Source organism: Nannospalax galili, unplaced genomic scaffold, assembly GCF_000622305.1.
Source record: "Nannospalax galili isolate Female #2095 unplaced genomic scaffold, S.galili_v1.0 scaffold232, whole genome shotgun sequence".
Taxonomy (NCBI): domain Eukaryota; kingdom Metazoa; phylum Chordata; class Mammalia; order Rodentia; family Spalacidae; genus Nannospalax; species Nannospalax galili.
In genome coordinates this window covers 930,447-951,806 of record NW_008331488.1, presented here as the reverse complement: position 1 = coordinate 951,806, position 21,360 = coordinate 930,447, and the positions used below count along the sequence as shown (strand labels likewise).

The window sequence follows — 21,360 nt, the reverse complement described above, 5'->3', positions numbered from 1 at the left end:
TAGGATGTGCTTGCTTTCAAAGCAGTCAGGCAAGCTGTTTCCCACTTTTATCCACACACACTTCCTATTGAATGCTGACGAAGGCACTGTGACCAATATGAGGGTTTCACAGGAAAATATCATCAAACTTTGATGTAAAAAATTCAGATAATCTTGTCTAGAATTTTAACTTTTACATCTTTGTAAATACCGTTAGGATTTGTGAAACATTAATATCTTTGAAAGAATATGATTCAATTTATTGAATGGAAACAGTTTAGAAATTCTAAACGTGATCTGATGTGTTATTGGGGGGACATTATCCCCAGTGTTACACTGGTATTTACAGAACATCCCTTTTAGCGGGAAGAAATGTCGGGGGAGCCTGAGGCATTTTATTCAATTTCAAACCCTGTCTTCATGGCCCTTGCCACCACCCCAGCTGTTTCCAGCATTCTGCTCAGGTGCTCTCTCCTCCCCATCCAGGTGTGCTGACAATGCCCTTGGACCCTTCTACATGCTACAAAGGGCAAGTGACCATCAGCAATTACCATCTGTCTCACAAAGATGCCATTCCTTCTTAACTTTCCTTTGGGATCCGTCCCTGCCTGACTCAATTGGAATGCCCATTCATCACTGACCTCACCTATTCCTCGGCAATAGCAGCCTAAAGAATTTTCATACAGATAAAAAGCAAGCATATCTTGACCCACAGATCAGGCCCATAAGAGGAGATGTGATTCATTCTATTTACCCCATAATTTAAAGGTCACAAGTCAAAATACATTTCAGAGAGATTATATGAGTGGCAGTAAGCGGTTATTTCCCATTTCATCTGTTTCCTCTAAGTAAAGGTCAGAAAGCAATCACGGCAGGAGAAGCAGGTGAGAGAGACGACGGAATGGATGCTTTTAACAAGGAAAGCCTGGCACTACTTTTGACCGCAGTTTAGTATCTTTTTGAATTTAAAAATATTCTCTTTGCATTGTTTCCTTAAAAAAGTTTTTTAATTGAGCTTTTGTACACTTCATACAACAGCAGTTCTTAAATTTAGCTCCCTCACCCACCCATGCCCCACCTCTCTCCCCTCCCCCCAGACCTGGAGGGAAATAGGCAGCTGGCTGGCCCTGGTCCGGAACTGTCAGCACACTGCTTTCTTTAAGAAGCACATGATTGCACTGAAAGACTTCGTTTAGTATCTTTTTTAAGTGTTTTGATTTCGATATTAATTTAAGACTTGGACTGGACAAGATTACATCTTGACCACATTGAAACTCTTACATACTAAAATTCTGAAAATAAGCCACACTATGTATTTCTCTCTATTTACCTGGATTTTTATTAGTTCCCATACCCAAAAAAGTGATGCATTAGGATAATGGCTGAAAATGTTTTGACTACAGTGAGCCTCAGTCTGGCCTTGTCAAGGGTAATGCTTTGTGACTACGGACTACGCTGGAAAAGAGAACTATTAGCACACAAAACACTTTAAAAACAAGTAGCATGTGCTTACATGTTTTTAGAGGAACCTAGGGGATAAGGAGAAAGAAACAGTTCAACAGAGGTAGGATTATGGGAGCAAGGGTATTAGTAAGGAAGAAAGGGGGGGAAGTGCAGGCACCTTAAGTGGGAAAACCATGATAGAGGGGGGAGACGATACAAGAGAGAAACAATGCCTAGCTAGTCACGAAAACCAGAGGGAACCATATTATTCCTACAATCTACTGACAAATTATACATAAAAGATCAAGAAAAATATCTCTAGATAAGGTTTATTTGAGACCAACTGGTCATTACCCAAGATTTATCTGCAAGACACACAGTAATTAAAAATGCTAGAATGGTGGAACTAACCTTCTTGGATGTTTAACAGACATACCTTGAGATCTATACTAATTGGGTCAGAGGGATTCAAAGGACACTTTTTGCTCCTTGCCCTCCTGGGTCGATAAGTTCCCAGGGACTATGAGCATCGCGCAAAATGTCCTGTAATGGTGGTGGGTCATCTGGCCTCTTGATCAAGGAAGCTGAGGAGACCCCACCAGATGGACTTGAGCCAGTGTCCAGTCTATAAAGAGGAGGGTCAACACGGAGGAATCATTTCCTCCATGCTTCCAAGAGGAGCCAACAATGGTCGAGCAGGACCTTTGACTTATCCTCACATGGATGGAGCTGGTAAAAGAAAGGAGCCAGGGGCTCCTCCCAACCCCATGGGACCCCTGAGGAACAAATCCTCTAACGACCTCAAGAGTAAAAACAAATCAGTTTATCTGGTCCAATTGTATGTCCTTAAACACCCAAAAGGGAAGTATAACCAAAGATTAAAGGGGCCAACATAATATCATAAGAGCATACATACACATAACTAAAAGTTACTCGACAAACAACAAAGCCAGACAGGCGATACCTTCAGTCGAGTTGTTGGCTAGGATAGATAAAGGCTCTTCCAGACAGTAACCCAACATACTACAGGAAAAATGAACAGCAGACCCCAATTCTATCCAAAGGAATACTGACAATGGATTGCCGTAGATGAGGAACAGCTGACCCTCCTGGAACAGGGACCTCTGGCTGACTAGATTTACCAGAAGGGCAGACAGGGGGAATGGATGAGGGTGCTGACAACATAGTGGACAGTGACAGGGATGGCAGAGTATGGAGCCTCTAGTGGGAGAGGAAGGCTGTCTATCTGACGAGTTTGTATTCATGCTCAGATGCCGAGGAGCTCAGAAGGTGGGCGACTGTGACCAGTGATAGTCATGTATATAGAGATTAGAAATGCATGTGCAAACATCCAATGTCAATTGCATTGAAAAAGAATTTTTCTATATGAAACTGTGTATTATAATAATGAAATGGAGATCTTTTTAAAGGTTAAAACATCATTTAATTTATGTCTTATAGGGTTTATACTGAGTACAATATTGTATAACTGTAATAATTCAACTGTAAACCTAAAAATTTACAGCCAAATTTGAAAGAGATGCATCCTACCTCAGGAAAACGTTATTGAATATGTCAATTGTGTTGTAATGATATGCTTCTTCTAAGTATGTTGTTATTAAATAAATCATTTTTAAAAATTAAAAAAAAAACAAGTAGCATGTGCTTACATGTTTTTAGATTAGTTACTATTTTCTTTTTTAAAATTTTATTTATTTTTTTTTTATTTTATGTGTATGTGTGTATTGCCTGCATGTAGGTAAGTGCACCTGTGTCATGCAATGCTCGTAGAGGTCAGAAGAGGGTGCCAGATCTCCTGGGACTGGAGTTACAGACAGTTGATAGCTGTCATGTGGGTGCTGGGATTCGAACCCGGGTCTTCTTCAAGAACAACCAGTGTTCTTAACCACTGAGCCATCTCTCCAGCCCCCTTGTTACTATTTTCTGTGGCAATAAAAATGAAATTTTACAAATTAGTTCTACATTTGGTTTCTTCAGAATAATAATAGGGTACATTTGATGTGCTGGTCTTTGTCTTTATTTAATATTCTTAGAGTTAGGAATTATAGTAAACATAAAATAGTAATTGTAATAAGTTGAGCTCTTTGACTACAAATTCTACAGAAACCTTTTACTAGATAAACCTTTTTAACAGCCACTGTAAAGATGCATTCCATTAAAGAACATCCACTCTCCTTCACCCCACAGCAATCATTCAAGGCAGTGATTCTATATAGGCTGACTAGATTCCAGTGAATGAGCTCGCACTGAGGGATACCTAGATAGAAATGTTTGATCAGATAGGACTTGATATGTATGACAGAATACCTGAAATTGGTGTTATCAGGGTTGGGAGGGGTCTAAATTTGATTAAGATGTATTATATGAAATGGCCACTCAATAAAAATCTTAGCAATGAAAAATGATGTTCTTCTACTAATGGCAATGGCTGAACTTCCTGTAATCATTTCATTGTGCTTGATGTTAAAAAAATGTTCGACCACCAGGTAATGCACTTTTCCTTTTAAAGCCGGGAAGAGTCCTTGAGCTTGTAGCAAAAGACAAGACATGCTCAGCACAGGGAGAATATGTATTCTCTGATGAAATATATTTATAATAAAGATACAGAGCTCAAGGCTGTTCATGGTGATGGTTGACATGTAATTACTTTGCCTGGAGAAGAATCCAGGCAGGGCCTTTTGATAGACCACTTATGACCTCCCTCTGTAAGGGGACTGGGTTTAGTTTGAACCAATTGCCTTTTCTACATGTTATCTAAACTAGATTTCACAATCACTAATTGAATTATGGCACTGAATTTTGAAATTCATTTTTTAGATGTAAAAGATTTTATGCTTACTCTACTTTGAAAATCTGCTATAATACATATAATTTCAGCTTTATAAACATTAATAATTCCTTTACTGAGTAATTATTAAAGAAAAATCCATCGATCAATCTCAGTTCTCGTCTAACTTGATCTAGCAGCAGCATTTGGCACAGCTTACTACTCTCCTATACACTTCCTAGCTATAAAAACCGCACTGTGAATATATTTAGCTATGTGAGAAGGAGGTAAAGTGTAGTATAGAGTATTTTCAAACAAGAGTGTGTTTGGAGGCATAACGCTCAGATATGTCGAAGAATGGAAACACTGATATGCAGGGAGTGTCCAGTGAGAGGGCAGAGAGACAGCCACACAGCTGAAGAGCTCTACTTGGGCCCTGAGAAAGGTGATCATAAAAAATTGAACTTTATTATCAAGACAATAAAATGCTATATTTTCACTTTAGAAAGTTTCCTTTGGCTTCATTTTGGAAAAGGGATTTGATCAGATTAGAATTTGAAGCCAGGAGATCAGTGAATAGATTTTGTGTAATCCAGGCAAGGAATGAATAGACAGGAAAAGCAGACTCGTGAGATAGTTGCTGCGTAGGATATTCCAGTATTTTCCGGGTAGTGACACATTTGATCCTTAAAACAGCCTTTGAAGGTACACAGAAGTCCTGCTTTCATAGATGAGGAGACAGGCCTACCAATGTTGCACAACTTTACCACGATCACAGTCAAGAAGATATAGATGCCCAAATGAAAACCAACCAGTCAGGATACAAGGTTTTGGTTTTCAGCCAAAGTCATAGTGGAGAGTGTACAGAAAGGGTTGCCAATGAATCAGCATGACTGATTTACTGGCCTTGACGATCAGAGACCGGATGAGTCAAGAATATCTCTGTCTTGGACAATTTGGTTGATGTTATATAGAGAAATAAAGGGCACTCCCTGGAGAGGAGAGGGGCAGGGATGGAAACAGACAGCGTTCAGCGTTCAGTGTGAGGTGCATTGGGCTCGATTTGCTCTTGGCTTCTAGGTGAAGTGGTCTAGTCCAAACACACAGGTCTGGCAAGAAACAAGACTGGGCCCAAACATGGACATGGTTCACATATGCTTTCATTATTCCCCCTCTCAAAAACAGTCCATCAGCATCAAGTTCAAATTTGATATGAGGCCATGTAAACATCTTCCTTGGATGATACCGTCTAGCTATTTCAGCACTATAATAATGCTAATTACTAATAACAATGCTATGCTCAACAGAGTCCTGGAACAAACTTGCAGCAGTATGAGGGGGATTTCTCAATGCAGGCTAAGAGACTGCTCCATGTTTGCTCATAGCCCAGCATCTGAGTTCTGTTCTTACAATGAGATGATTTTCTAAATCACTCTTACCTTGTCTCACGGTTCTCTCATATGTTAAGAACTCACAGCTTCCTCTCACATGACAACCTTTTTCTCTTCTATGGGCTGAGGGCACTGACCATAGGGCCTTCATATTTGGATGCAGCATGTGCTGGCAAAATACCTGATGGAACTGTCCATATGTGCAATATTTACCTGTTGGGTTGACCCGATTCCTTTCCTTTGTGCCTTTTTCTTGATTTAGGTAAATAATTGGTGATATTTGGCCTGAACACAATATTTAAAAGATAGTATTGTTGTTTTGGTGTCAAAAGTTCAAAAATAATCTTCACCAAGTTTGAGGATTATTTATAAATTAAAGGAGAGAATATAGGAAGGAATATAAAATTCACATATGTGGAATAGTACTGGATTGTGTCCCAAATTATCAAATTTTTGGCCCAAGAGAAATGATAGTATTGGTTTGGACACAGTGTGTTAGCTGGGGTGAAGCACCTTAACCACTGAGAGAAATGGATGAGGAAAACAGCACAAGGTTTGTCTGAATGATAAGTATATACATGGGAGATATAATCACAGCCAAAAAGTAGTGAGTCCGTATAATTCTTTACATCCTTGGGCATGAGTGCTAAACATCAGAGTGGTGGTAAATATGCTGCTGTGGCATTCTACAACCTGAAATGCTTTTTAAATTGCACTTTGACTGATACAATCATTCTCTGAAAACTGAATCTTTATAAATATTAATATTACAATTCTACAAATCACTTAAAATAGCAGTAAATGAATGTAAACACTTCTCTTTTCTTAACTAACATAGGGTAGTTCCTTTGAAAGGCTTCTTCAGAGTCCTCTGTCTTTGACAGAGTAGTATATTTCTCTAATAATTGGTACATGTTCCACTGGTAGATAATAGCAGGATCATCTTCTGAATAATATTTTCTTAAATAAAAGTTTCTGTGTTTGTGGAATTTCCTTGAAAAGCTTTTTCTGTGTATCTGATTCTGTTGTTTGCTATCTTATGTCTATTATGTTTAATTTAATGTGCAATTGCTTTCTGAAATCAAGAATGTGCTCATGTTTTATTCTAAACACTACTATATGTCAATTTTTAATAAACTAAATATTTAGCTACACTATATTTTGTACTCCTACCTTATTCTAATATAGATTATATGCTAATAAACTTCTAATGAAAAGATTCTATCTGTACTTACCTGTCTATCTTAGTTTCCTTTCCTTTTGTTGTGACAAAGTACCCTGACAAAGGCAAATCAATGGATGGAGAAAAGTTTATCTCACTCACAGTCTGGGTTACAGTCCATCACACCTGGGTAGTCACAGCAGCAGGACATGAGGGTCACGTCATAGTCAAAAAGAAGGGAGGTGAATGCCTGTGCCATCTCACCTTCTCCTTCATAGAGTCCAGGACCCCAGCCCAGGGCAGTGATGTCACCCACAGTGGGCAGGCCTCCCTACCTCAGCCTACTCAAGATACCACCCCACAGGCATGCCCAGCAGCCTCTCTCCCAAGTGTCTCATTTTATCGGGTTGTCAGTTAACACTAACCATCACATTGCCCATCTACTTATTCTTCATCTCAGTTATTTTCTCTAGGCAAATAAATTTATCATCAACCACATGCCTGACATGGTTCTATGACCAGAGACATAGTTGCTGAGAAGCAAATAGAACCTGTGACCTCTGGAGCTCACATCTAACATAGATTATTAAACATAGTTTATTAAAATGAGCAAGCAAACAAATGAGCATGTACTATGCTTTCTGGGGGGATTTATTATTTATAGGAAGAAAAGTGAAGCAGGGCACATGACTAGAGTGTTGGAAGTGGGAGGTTCTTTCACACTGAAACTCTCAGAGAAGCCGTCTGAGAGGAAATCAGAACTAAGGGAAAGACCTAGCACAACCGGGGGATGAAGTGCGGCAGGGGACGCTCATGCAAAGGGACGAACACATACAAAGGAATCTATCTGGTCTGTATGAAAAAATGGCAAGAAAGTCAAACACGTACATCACATAGGCCCTTATGAACTATGATCAGAGCTGGGTTGTACTCAGATAAAAGCTACGGGAGTGTGAACAGAGGAGTAACATGCTCAGATTCAGTCTTATGGGGATCCTTCCATCCCTCCAGGTGTTATACAAAGCAGCTCTGCGGCAGAAGTAGAGAGGCTAGTCTGGAGGCTGCAGCAGTGGGCCAGATATAAAGGACCTTAGACCTCTGTGGTAACAAGAGAGCTGATGAGGGGTCAGATTGGGATCTATTTTGAATATATGTATGCCGAACCAGAAACAGTGAGATTAGTTAACCTGCTGGATGTTAAAGATAGGATGATTTTATGATACTGTTCTGAATACATTTGCTTAGGGTCCTGTAAAACTGAGTAAATAAAGAGCTTTTATGCAGACCTATTAGAACTGAGATGCCTATGAGGCATCCAAGCTGAGACGCCTCAGAAGCCACTAGATCTGTGAATCTGCAGCTAGTGGAACAGCCTGAGTGAGAGGTATGTACATGATATTTTAAATCATTAAACAAGTTGGCTTAGAGCTTGAGAACATGTGGAGAAACTTGAAAGGACTGAGCCCTGATAGCCTCAGACATGTAGTCCACTGGAGAGAGAACGAAGTCACAGTCTGTACATATCTATAAAGCCAAGGGAAGAAAGGCAGGAGTCAGGAGAAAGCATGATCAGTTGGGTCACACGCCTGATAGATGAGGCAAGGCGGACAGTCATTGACCAGTGAATTTGGCCACCCAGAAATTGCTAGAAATCTTGTGAGGAAAGGATCAGCTGGGACAGTGAGACTAAAGCCTCACTGTGTAGAGAGAACAGGCACAGAAAACCCTTCCAGAGAGCTCTGTTATAAAGAGAACAGACAAGTGGGGGTCATGCTTGGGGGATCAGGTGGGGCAGAAGTTACTCTTTGGTTTCTCTTTTTTGGAAAGGATGGCCACCACTCCAGGTTGTTTATAAGTTGATGGATAATGAGAAATGATAAAGTAGGAAAAGAATAGTAATATGGAAGTTAAAGTGGACACATCAAACAGCTGAGACAGGTACAACAGAGGGTTTGCTCTCTGACAGGGGAATGAGCACTTCACTCATGAGCAAGAAGCAGGGCAGCAGCAGACGCAGAGGATGAGACCGCACTACAACAGCGCCTGGGAAAGCCAAGTGGTTCTCTTCTGCTTGGCCCAGTGTTCTCAGCTAAGCAAGCCATGGGCAGAGTCCAGAGAAAAGACGTGCTAGCTGGTATGTGAGGAGAGTGAAGGGGGGCGGAGCTGAAGGGAAAGTCCTGAATGATGTGGAAATGCTCGGCACTGCTGGGCTGACAGCGTTCAGCTTCCCCAGTGGCCTCCACAGATCCTCACGCTAGCACTCATTTGTATGATACCCTTCCCTTGACTGGATGGGCTCTACGGACTTGTTTCTAACAGAACTCGGATGAGATGCCATATCCTAGCTAACATGAGGTTGTCAAGAGACTGAGTTCCATCTTGGCTTTTGCCCTCCCTTGGATTGATTCCTCATGGGAAGCCAGGTCTCACATTGTGAGACAGTCTTGTTAAACTGATACCCCACAATAGTCACAGAAGTGGCCTTGGTTCTATATCCCCCAAACAAGCTTCAAATTAAATCAGAGACCTGGCAGAAAGCATGACTGTAATCTCAGGAGAGACCTGGAACCAGAGCTACCAAATGAAGTTGTGCGGATTTCTCACCCACAGAAAAGAAGAAAAATTTTGACTTGCTAAATTTTAGAAGTAATCAGTAGCTAATTAATGCATCCCAGTTGAAATTTGTGGTCATTTATAAGATGGTAAGTGCGAAGGTTTGTGTTTTTTCTATTCATGTGCAAATGTACAAAAAGTATGTAAGGGTTCCTGAAGGATCAGTGGACAGGGAGGAGAAGGGAGGAGGACAATGAAAGCTCATTCCAACCCTAACCTGCGTCCTCCTGCGTGATTTGCATTATTTCTAGTCAGCTTTTATATTCAGGCTTTTTAAACACAATTTTTAAAGGTTTATTTTTATCATTTTTAATTGCGTGTATGTCTCTCTGTCTCTCTCTCTCTCTCTCTGTGTGTGTATGTGTGTGTGTATGTGTGTGTGTGTGTGCAGGTGCCTGTAGAGGCCTGGAGACACTGGATCTCCCTGGAGCTGGAGCTCCAGGTGGTTGTGAGCCACCAGACATGGGTGGTGGGAACTGAACTCAGGTCATATGCAACAGCAGTAAACGCTCTTGAGTACTAAGCCATCTCTCCAGCCCTGTTTTGCATAATTTTTAAAAAGTCAATTTTAATGCAGCACTATAGGATACAAAGTATTTTATGAAGGAAGAGAAAAATTGCAGTATGATCTGTGTACAGATTGTATTCTGTGGTTCCTGTCATTCTCAGATTGGAAACATGCATTCTGGAATAGTCACAGCTGCAAAGCCAGGCCCTTGAGCTGCAGTTAAGTGATTATAAGCAAATTCTAAGTTTCAATCCCAGACATGGCCCCAGTCCTCTGTGAAAATGCAGACAAGCCGAGCCCTCTGTCAGGATCCAGAGGTCCTTCTGCTTCTGACAAATCATTCTGGAAGCCTGGATCCACCGTGCAAATCTGTTTTGCTTTCCTTGTGTGAACTCTTTGAGGACTAGGGATGACAGACATGTTAACACTTGGGTGTTAAGTAGCTCTCTATTAGGATCTCAAAGGGCTGCTTATCCCCCACCCCCCACACAATGCTCCTGTTTTCTCTGGGCCCATTTCTCTACTATCCTGTTTGCCTCATCTCATTTTTCCAACTGCTTTGGGGTCAGTTTTGCATGTTTTCACTTTTCAAAGTTTATGTGATAATATGGGTTTTTCATTTTAAAACATCTTTCAACACTAGTTAGCATTCACAGAGAATGTTTAGGGTCACAAATTTGATCTTGAATAAATTAACATAATTATGAAGCAAAAAGTTAGTTATTAACACATTTCCAATCAGCGCTGTGTAGACAAATGGCGAAAACATCACTCAGGAGCCGGTAACTCCATGTCCACTATTTTCATCTCACTGTGTGTTCTCCAAGTTCAGAGGAGCCTTGACCTCTGGTCTTCCTTTACTGACCTTCACAAGATTCTCCACCTGGGGCAAACATCCCATTGTCATGGTAACCATCTCTGCACTCACAGTGGTACCACCCAGGCAGGTTAATGCAGTTGGCACGGCTGTCACACTGAACGAAGCCATCAGAGCATTCATCGATGTCTGTTTGACAAAGAAAACAAAAGGGTGACTTTGTATAGGTTTCTCTTAAAGAAACTAGAACATTCTGTGATAAGTCTATGACAGTTCTTAATCCCAGCAGACCTTGAAACTGAGAAAATATAAAATCGATAGAGTCACTTGGTTGCTAAAAGCTGTGAGAAAGAATGTAGTAGCATTAGGAACCAAAGAAGCATCTTGAAGGCAAATCAGTCAACTGTGAAAGATGGAAACCACCTGTGACGGTCACCAGATTCTCGTCAAATATTTCCAGCTTCTCTTGACATGCTGGAGGATGGGAGTTTTCCAGTCCCTCAGGCTAAGTGTGAGCATGTGACTTTCTTCAGTCACATGAGGGGTGACAGCCAACACTTCCAGGAGAGCCTTTAAGGTGCTGTGTGTGACTCACAGGAACCCTTCTGCATCTGCATCACAACTAGCAACTTACAGAGGCTCTCAAGACCAATCTGAATACCCAAGGATAGCAGAACACATCCTACATTGTCTGCAATGAGCAGAGGTATGAGCAAGAAAATAATCAACAGCCTTGTGTGGTGGTGCACACCTTGAATCCCAGCACTCGCGAGGCAGAGGCAGAGGCAGAGGCAGGCAGATATCTGCAAATTTGAGGCCAGCTTGGTCTGCATAGTGAATTCCAGACCAGCAGGGGCTACAGGGAGACTGTGTCTCAAAAAACACAAAAAAAAAAAGAAGGAAAAAAGAAAACAACAAGGTTGCTTTAATCCACTGAGATCTTGGGGTCTTTTACTACTGTTGGCATAAAGCATCCAGATCAGACACACCACTCATCTTTAGTATATTTGACAAAAGCATTCATGCATTGCGTTTTCAAGAATCCTGACCATTCCTGCACTCTGTACTGTTTAAAACGTGTTATTGCAGTCCTCAGAAAACATCTTGCTATGCAGACAGTATATTGAACACATGAAAAAGCTGAAGCAAGAATAAGTTATGGGATTTAACACGGTCATAGAGTTCACAGCTGTCTCAGTTCATGCTTGCGGTCTTTCAGAAAAATAGACTTAGAGGCGGGAATTGGTAAAATGTATCTTGGGCTCAGATATTCCATCAGAAGCATATTATCATTCCGAAGTCCTATTTGTTTCGTTCAATCTGCTGAATGGTGGAGTATCCCACAAGGCCCAGTGTGGCTTCTGCTCATAGGGGTAGAAGTGGTCCCCGGGAGAGCTTTACAAACTATTCTTACTTCCTCAATACCTCCTGGTTTTCTGGGTCCCTTGACTTAACCGAGATCTAGCTGAATGATCTAACAGAACTACTTTACTGTGGCTGTCAAGAAACATTCACATTCACATGTACCAACAATCCCATGTTGACAGCCCTACAACATGATGGAACGTTCCACCTGCCAAAGTGGCCAGTCTTCTCCATATGCTTTTTACAGCTGTGCCATACTGCAAAGGCAGCTTTCTAAAAATATTTATTTTTATGTGTAGGAGTGTAACATCTGCATGTGTGTAAGCACACTGATGTTCGATGGCCATGGAGGTCAGAAGAGGGCGTTGGGTTCCCTGGAACTGGAGTTGCAGACAGCTGTCAGCAGCCATATGGGTGCTGGGACTCAAACCCGGGACCTCTGCAAGAGCAGCCAGTGCTCTTAAGTGCTGAGCCATCTCTCCAGCCCCCCAACTGTTTTTTGGAGTCCTTCCTCTCAGATAGTTTGTTCTAATCAGCAAAATGTATTTCTATTTCAATCACATCTAACTCCAAATACACGAATGCCTATTTTCACTTTGCTACTTTGGATTTTGGTAGTGCTGGTCAAACCCTGGGCCTTCAGTGTGCTAGGTAAGTACTCTATCACCAAGCTGCATCCCCAACCTAGCTTTCATTTTCTTTTTATGCTTCCTCTTTTCTGATGCTCAGTTAAAATTTATCTATTTAATTTGTTTTTCTGAGACAGAAATATATCCCAGAGTGGCCAAGACTATACAATGTAGACCAGACTTGTTTCCAGCCTGTAATCCTCCTTCCTCTGCCTTCTGAGTTCTGGGATTATAGCAGTGCCCCCCACCATCTACCTCTGCTGCTCCATTTTCAAAGGTGTGAGCTCATGAATACATGGATAAAAAATGTCTAAAAATCAAGCAAATGAGCTGGAACCTGTTTACTACTCGATAGAGTTCCTTCCATAAAATTAAATGTAGCACATCCTCTTAGATTAACAACATGACACACCAGACCAGGAACCAGCACTTCATATCACGGTGGCATTTCAGCATCGTTTCTCAACTATGAATATGTTTGTCTCTGTGATTCCTTCACCCAAGAGTCAGGTATGGCTGCCAGTAATTCCTATCACCAAAGTAACTGATGGCGGCAAGTCAGCTGGCCATTGCCTCCCTGCCAGGCAGCCACTGGGCTGACAGGCTCTGGAAACAGCCCCTTTGTTCTTCAGGGCTCTCCACGGGATGAACTTCTGACATAGAGTCGGGAGTGCTGTGTGCACTCTAGCCTTAGCCGGTCTTTCCTTCTAACAGAACTGATGCCAAGAATGGATTATGGCTTTTTGGACAAAAGAAATCAGGTGGAGATTTAAGCTTCAGAAGGAGTTTTGAGACCACCATGGGGGAAATGTGTAGAGTCTCTCCTTTTAGGGAAACTGGGCTCTTAGAACTGGTCATTGTAAGTAACTATTAATAGAACCACGTGTCAGCTACTGAAGCACGCCGAACCTACTTTCCTAGCTATCCTCAGTCCTCAGTTCTTCCAACTTAACAGGACTGCAAGATCATTGCTTCTCCGGGAAATAGGTGGACATTTCTATTGCTATTTCCAAGCTTCTTCCCTCCTCGTCACTCCTGTTCCAGCTGCCAAGCCCACTCCTATACAGCTGCCTGCCTACTTCCCTCGTTCACAGCACAGCACCCTTCCTTAATCTACAAGCATACTCTTTAAAATTTAAAGTAGAAATGTTACAAATTGTATTTCTTGGCATTTTAAAGACTGAAAATACAAGCAGATGCCTGCTATAATATACTATCACATACAGTTAGAGCATTATTTTATTTCCAAACTGTCATTACTATGTAGCCATTTAGAGGATGATGATTTATATCTATATCTATATCATCTATGCCCCATTCATTAATTTGACTTAATAACTTAATATCCATTAATGCCTGCTACATGCCAGTAGCTCAGTGCCTGGGAAAGGAAACAAATAAGATACAACTCTGCTCTCAACCAAGTGCCATCTATTTAAATTATACTTTAGTAAATCAGATTTATGAAAGCTGGAATTTAGAGTCACATAGAGAGAGCAGTTTCCCAACATCTGGACCAGTGATGTAGTTTATAGGTAGTGTAGACAAATAGTTCATTTGAATAGCTATGTATTTATTTTTCTCAATTGTTTCCATTTAAGAGCAAGTTATAATTATAGTACAGGAGTGAAATTGAATTTAAATCTAAAAACTGAGAAGAATTAGAGAAACAACATCAAGTAAATATTGGTATGATTATCATATATAACATATATTGATATGTTATAGGAATAGAACAAAATTAGGAAGTTGGAATGTATCAACACTGAGCATGAAGTCATTACGGTAGGAAAGTAACTCACTTCATCTAAAAGGTGACTCAATCTGTACACTGGTTAAATATTATGTATTTAGAATGGGGAAGAAACTGAATCTAAAGTGTGCATCTTATGCTTTTATTATCCTGCCAGTTTGGGCTTTGCTTGCGTTCTTTCGAGGCACCATCTTACTTTTGCTTCGTTTTTATTGTGCGATGCAAGGAAGGTGCACGTGAACCCATTTGCATCTGTCCACGTCCTCTCAGTGGGGCGCGCTCTCTAGCGCTGATTCAGTTTTTCAAGACACAATATGTTACTTTTGGGGATTACTCTTTTCCATCCAACATTATTTGCCTAGGATTAATCTAGATATTTATGTATACCAATAGTCTGTTTTCTTTTTGCTGATTTATCTTCCACAGTATAAATCATATTATAGTTGTTTTTATCATTCACCTATTGAAGATTATCTGGGTTTTATCATTCAGCTACCGAAGATTATTAGCACTGGGATGTGATTATTTTCCATTTTTTCCTCTGTGTGTGTGTGTGTGTGTGTGTGTGTGTGTGGCATATGCACGTGTGCACCTGTGTGCGTGGCTAGGTGCCCACACCAGGAGGACCTTTGGTGTCTTCCTTTATTACACTCTCCACCTTTTCTTCCTGGAGCTGTGTCTTCAGCTGGGATGGCTAACCAGCAAGCCCAAGTAATCCTCCTGTTTGAGCTCACAGACCGCCCCATCCCCAAACTGGCTTTTTATATGGGATTTGGAGATCCAAACTCGGGTCCTCATGCTTACACAGCAAGCACTCTTACCCACTGAGTCATCTCCCCAACCCCTCAAGTTTTTTTTATTTTATTTAGCATACAGAAACCAGAAACATAGGTACTTGAGTGCAGCGTATCTGAAGTATTTTTTCCATCGGCAAACAGTTAAATGTATCCAATTAATAAAGTCACATGATTGTCTTTTAGGGTGAGGAATTCTACTCTCTCAGCATTTTTCAAGAATACAAAATATTGCTATTAATTAGTCATTCCATTGTAAGGTCTCTTAACTCATGTTACAATAACAGGCGTTCACCCTTATAATAGCTCAGTAGTTTTCCCATTGTGCCTATATACATACATGTATGTTCATCCATTCTTCCATGGATTAGCTTTTATATTGATTCTTATCCTTGGTAGTTTAGTAAATAGCTGTGCAGCAAACATGGGGGTACAGGTATCTCTTCTACATACTGGTTTATTTAGATATGTATCCAGAAGTCAGACTGATGGGTCTTGTGGCTCTGTCTTTTATTTTTTAAGGAACTTGCATTCTGTTTTACACAGTGGCAGTAGTAATTTATGTTCTACCTACAGTGTAGAAGTGTTCACTTTCCTTCCACATCCATTTTGATGGGATGATAGCTCATTGCCCTTTCATAGCCATTTCCCATCCATGGCCACCATGGTTGATGCACTGCCAGGTGGAATCCAGTGGCCACTGAGACCTACACAGCACTGAGCACATTTGAAGTTCTCAGTTGCTGAGCTCTGATTGCTCCAGAGGCTATTGCTGTCAGCTGATGGTAATGCAGGCCAGAGGTTGAGCTATGGCCTAGGGGATCCTACCTGTCACCAGGGCAGTCCGTTTGTATCCACCTGCTATTGGCTTTTGCTGTGGTGAGCTTGGTGTGAGGGACCAAGGCTAAGTCCTGTGATCACATCCATCCGTTTTTCCCAAGTGGATAGCGTGCCTCTCCACCGTGTGCTGTGGCTAATGTAAAGCTGTGCTTCCCCCCTTTTCAGCATATCTGTGGCTTGCTACTGTTGTAGTGCCACATACAATAGTCTATAACTGTTTTTAATTTTAGCTTTTATGAAGGTGTTTTGTACATGGATAGTTGTTTAGATTGATGTGGCTCTGAGAAGGGTGAGGCAATCACTGGACATTCCTATTTTGCCATCTTACTCAGCTCCTTCCTATCCTGCTGATTTTGATTTATGTATAGATTTGAGTCAGTGGAAAACGAGAGTATGTTTGAATTTCCAAAGGAAGCACTTCACACATGAAGATATATTTATTCTTAAAGCCAGGTACCTAATTAAAATAAATATCTTCATCTATAAGGTACTGGAAACAATGCATATCTTCAGACACTCGGTAAATATTAGTGAGTCAACAAATAATTGAAATGTGATCCACAATTTATGAACTGACTATATTTTGTCTATAAACAAATGAGAAAATTAACAGAAGTTATAACCCATAAATGCATACACTGTTTACTTTGAATATGTACATATTGTGTTTTACATATTGTACAATGAAGGAAATAGAAAAATATTCAAATAATTTGGTTTTGGTTATTATCTTTAGGGAAGCTAAAATATAATTTAACAGTATATATTATCAAGTTGAACTGAATATACAACAAACAATAAATCTTAGGAGAAAAATGTTATTACTATTTAGAAAAGATTTTTTATTAACCCTGAGAATTTCATATAAAGTATTTTGATAATATTCAACTCTCCCATCTCCTCCCAAATCTACCCCCACTTCCTAACCACCCAACTTTGTGTCTTTTTCTTAAAAATCCAATTCACGTTGCCCAAACACTCCTGTGTGTGGGACGATTCCCTGGAGTGCAGTTGACCTATCAGTAGTCACATCCTTGAGGAAAACTAACTCTCCTTTCCCATCAGCTACCAATTGCCAATAGATCCTAAGAATGGGACTTCCTGTCCACCTCCCCTCCAAGCTGGCTTTGTTTGGCTTCAGCTTGCTGAGAGGTCTTGTGCATGCCATCACAACTGCTGTGAGTTCACTGTGCAGCTGCCTTGTGTCTAGAAAACATGGTTTCACTGTGTTCATCCTCCAACTCTGTTTCTTACAGTCTTTCCCCCATTCTGCCATGATGATCCCTGAACCTTCAGCAGGAGAGATATGAGATAGATGCCCCATTAACCATTGAGCACTTACAGTTGATGAGAGTGCAAAGTAGTGCAGCCATGACAGAAATTAGCATGAAGGTTCCTCAAAAACCTAGAAATAGATCTACCACATGATCCAGCAGTACCTCTCTTGGACATATACTACAGAGAGAGCTGTTCATTCATGTTCTTTGCTGCTCTATTCACAACAGTCAGGAAATGGAAACAACCTAGATGTCTGATAATAATGAACAGATAACGAAAGTATGGTACATTTTTACAAAGGAATATTACTCAGTTGTTAAGAACAACTAAATTATAAAATTTTCAGGGAAACAGATTGAGCTAGAAACAATCATCCTGAGTGAGGTAACCTAGACTCAGAAAGACAAACCATATCTTTTCTCTCATATGTGAATACTAGCTTTGAATCTTTAGACATGTGTGTTTAATTTGGAAAATGCATAGAAGTCAAGAAATTAGTAAGGGGCCATCAGAGATGGGGGGACTTTCAAAGGAGGGGAGATAGAATGAAGTGGTATAAAGGGAAAAGGGAAGTAATAGAACAGGAAGGGGTAAACGGAGTGGGGGATGGGAGGTAGGGGCAGAGGAAGGGGTATGGGAAGGGATCATTAACACTAAAGGCCCTTTGAAAAGGTCATATGGAAACCCACTACTGTAGAAGATTCTTAAAATACATGTTTACATATGTACATGTACATTTATAAAAGGAGTGTCAATGGAGTTACCCTGTGGGGGGCTGGGGGAGGTTGGGCAATGCCAATACCGGACAACATAGGATAGCAAATAAGAAGCTCAGTGCCAGGAATGGGGTTCACCTCTTCCAGTGTTCTTGATGATTGGGGCTCCACCAACCTCCAGACATTACTAGCAAAGCCACTGCTCTTGGTCACACTTCTCAACTCCACGGTAAGACATTATTGCTCAGACATTACATACTTGAGTCACAGCACATGGAGAAATCAAGCGGGTCCTGACCTGGAAGCTCTATGGTGAGCTCTCATAGTGCTGGAAGGTGCTAAGAAAGCTGTTTGAGGAGGACAGTCATCATCAGTCTTACCCAGCCGTGAACCCTGAAAACTACAACAACAAGCAGCTTGGAAAGATAGGCCCAGTGGTGTGATCATGGCACAAACACTTGTGGGAGTACCAACTACTCCACAGGGCAGAACCCATCCTTGGCACCACTACTGGGACCAAGAGCCTATGGCTAGATATGTCATAGAGCCTAGGACAGAACCTACTACTACTGTTCTGTTAAATGAACATAGAAATAAACTGACCCTAATTACTTACTATCATAGCCATAGATTAATGCATCTCTCAACCTTCATGACAGAATCTTCTTTTTCCAGTAGATAGCCATTAATATAGAGACCCACAACTGGTAAGGAACAGAGAATAAAAATCATTATATTTGGGCTAGAGAGATGGCTCAGTGGTTAAGGGCACTGACTATTATTGCAGAGGACCTGGGTTCGATTCCCAGCACCCAATGGTGACTAACAACCATCTGTAACTCTAGTTCCAGGAGATCCAATGCCCTCTTCTGACCTCTGCAGGTATTGCATGACATGCGTGAACTTACACAGGTGCAGGCAATACACTCATACACTTAAAATTTTTTTAAAAAGTTGTTATTATTTTACTCTATATAAGAACTACCAAGGTTTCTGGGGAGGTTGCTGAGTTGGTAGAGTTTACCCAGTGTCCTGAGTGGGGCAGTTACTTGACAGTAACTGTCCTGAGTGTGACATCCAGAGTGTGTCACTGCTTCTCGGGAGAGCTTAGGACAGGTGCACATGGAACAGAAGAGATTCTCCACATGACTGATTGGTTGCAATATGTATTTATCACACAGTTAAAGCATAACAATACACATCAACACAAACACTCAAGGGGAAACCCGGTCCTCTAGCAATTCATAGAACCAAAGTCTCATGGGAATACTTTCCAGAGGTTAGTCCTGCCAGTACGCCGTGTGGAGTCACTCAGTGTCTGCCGTGATCGCTGCACTCTCCCGGCTGGAGCTGTCAATTAACAGGCTCTGATTACATATGGTCGTGGCACGCTCTCTCCAATCCTAGAGCAGACCAAGATTCTGCCGGAGCTCTCGATCTGGTCTCAAACAGAATTTTGGCCTGGCTTTGGGCAGAATTTCGGTCTCTCGGGCGATGTGTTGGGATGAGGCTCACAGAGTCAGCGTCTCGTGTAGCCAAGTATCGATGAAGTCCTCGAGCTGTCAGTTTTTGTATGTTTCTTTTTGGCTGGAGTCCTTCTGACTTACGTCAGTAACTTCAGCTGTTTCTTGAGATATGGCTTCTCCCATAGGATTACTTATCTATCACACACAGGTGTTCAAGCCACTTAGTTTCGACTCTCAAGTCCACCCATCTGCTCCACACAGTTTCACATAGTTTCTGTGTGAAGTGATAAGTGAGCCTGAGTAGCCGAGAAGTTCCTAGTTTCTAGTTTCATTTCAAAGTCACTCTTAATATCCATCTTAATTTATTCCTAATTTCCTAATACATTCAGCACACCCAGCATGCCAGAAGCCCTGGGTTTGATCCCTGCACTGGATAAGCCAGGCATGTTGGCATATACTTGTCATTTGATTACTCAGGAGTTGGATCCAGGAGTTGGAGGATGGAGAGGAAAGAGTGGAATGGATGATGCAAATACAGTACTCATGTAGGAAATTCTCAAAAACATTAATTATCAAAAAAGAAGTTCAAGGTGATCCTCTGCTATATAACGAGTTTGAGGCCAGCTTGAATATATGCAACTCTGTCTCATTTAAAAACAAACATGTTTGAACAAATCACAAACTGAATAAAGTAGTCAGAACTTCAGTCTAAGCTGCATAAATGCCTATGACTTAGTCTCACTCTTAACTTTAATTTTGTATTTTACAGATATCATACAAGGAAAGCTAAAAATAAATCTTGGGAAAATTGTTCTGCATGTACATTTAGAACATGAGGTAGTGATGATAAGACCAGGCTGTCCCAAACCCATTTCAGTTTCAGAATTGAAAATACAAAAATGTTCAGCCATTTAACAACAATTGTGAGTGGTATTCATAATCCACAGATCAAAGTCAATCTAGAAAATAGAAATGGAGGGCACAAGCAAAATCAAACAAGAAAGAAAACTGTAAAGACTATCAGTGAGCATACACATGTCCAAGTCTTGTTTCTTCATTTTCTCCCTCAAGTTAGGCAGTGTATGACTGAACTTTCTAGAATGCCAATGACCAACTGGTTTTGGAGGCAATGAACTGAAAACTGATTTACTTGCATCACTCAAGGGGTTGTTTCAGAAAATGAAAAGTTATTTCCTTATAAAATTTAGTGTTTTTATAGAAGGAGTCACTTGAGTGATAAATACTCTCTTTGTAATGTGCAGTAGGAATTATTTTATGATAACACCAAACTACGAAGAAGAAAAAGTACAAATGTTCAGAAGCATCTGTACTGAATGTAGACTCTAGCCAATATTTTAACTCTCTTCCTTTTAAACTGAGAGAAAACTGATTAGTTGCTACTTTTGTGTCTTATACATAGAAAACAGAAAGGAAATTCAATTATATCTGATAGTATTTTTAGTGTCAAAGTAAAATAATAAAAGCATGGTCTCTCATACCATTTGTTGTTAATAAAAATATGACATCATCTCCATAAAACAGCATTTGTTCTATTTATATCAGGACCTCATGCCCTGGCAGTTAAATTATATTGATAAGCAGCAGGCAATTAAGGATCTTCAACACAATTAATCAACTCCTGATTACTCCCACGGGGCTATTTGCTTTCCAGATGATCTGCAGCAGCTTTTAAAATCACAAGGTCATTTCTCTCTGTCTTTTGTTGGATTTCTGGGAGTCTTCTTTCAATACTTACTGTGAGTGCATAAAATATTGTTTAAACTTTGTGTTTGAAGATTGAATTTCTCATGTAATTTT

The 21,360-nt window shown here is 40.7% G+C and overlaps 1 protein-coding gene across 2 annotated transcripts in view; it reads right to left on the bottom strand.

Annotated features, from left to right (window-relative positions):
- Window positions 1-21,360, bottom strand: part of Nell2 (neural EGFL like 2) — a 367,564-nt gene that overhangs the window by 10,528 nt on the left and 335,676 nt on the right. For both annotated transcript variants that reach the window (XM_008826521.3, XM_008826515.1), the window contains exon 17: window positions 10,750-10,890. In XM_008826521.3, the coding sequence (XP_008824743.1) occupies window positions 10,750-10,890 (141 nt within the window). The remainder of the gene's footprint in view (window positions 1-10,749; window positions 10,891-21,360) is intronic.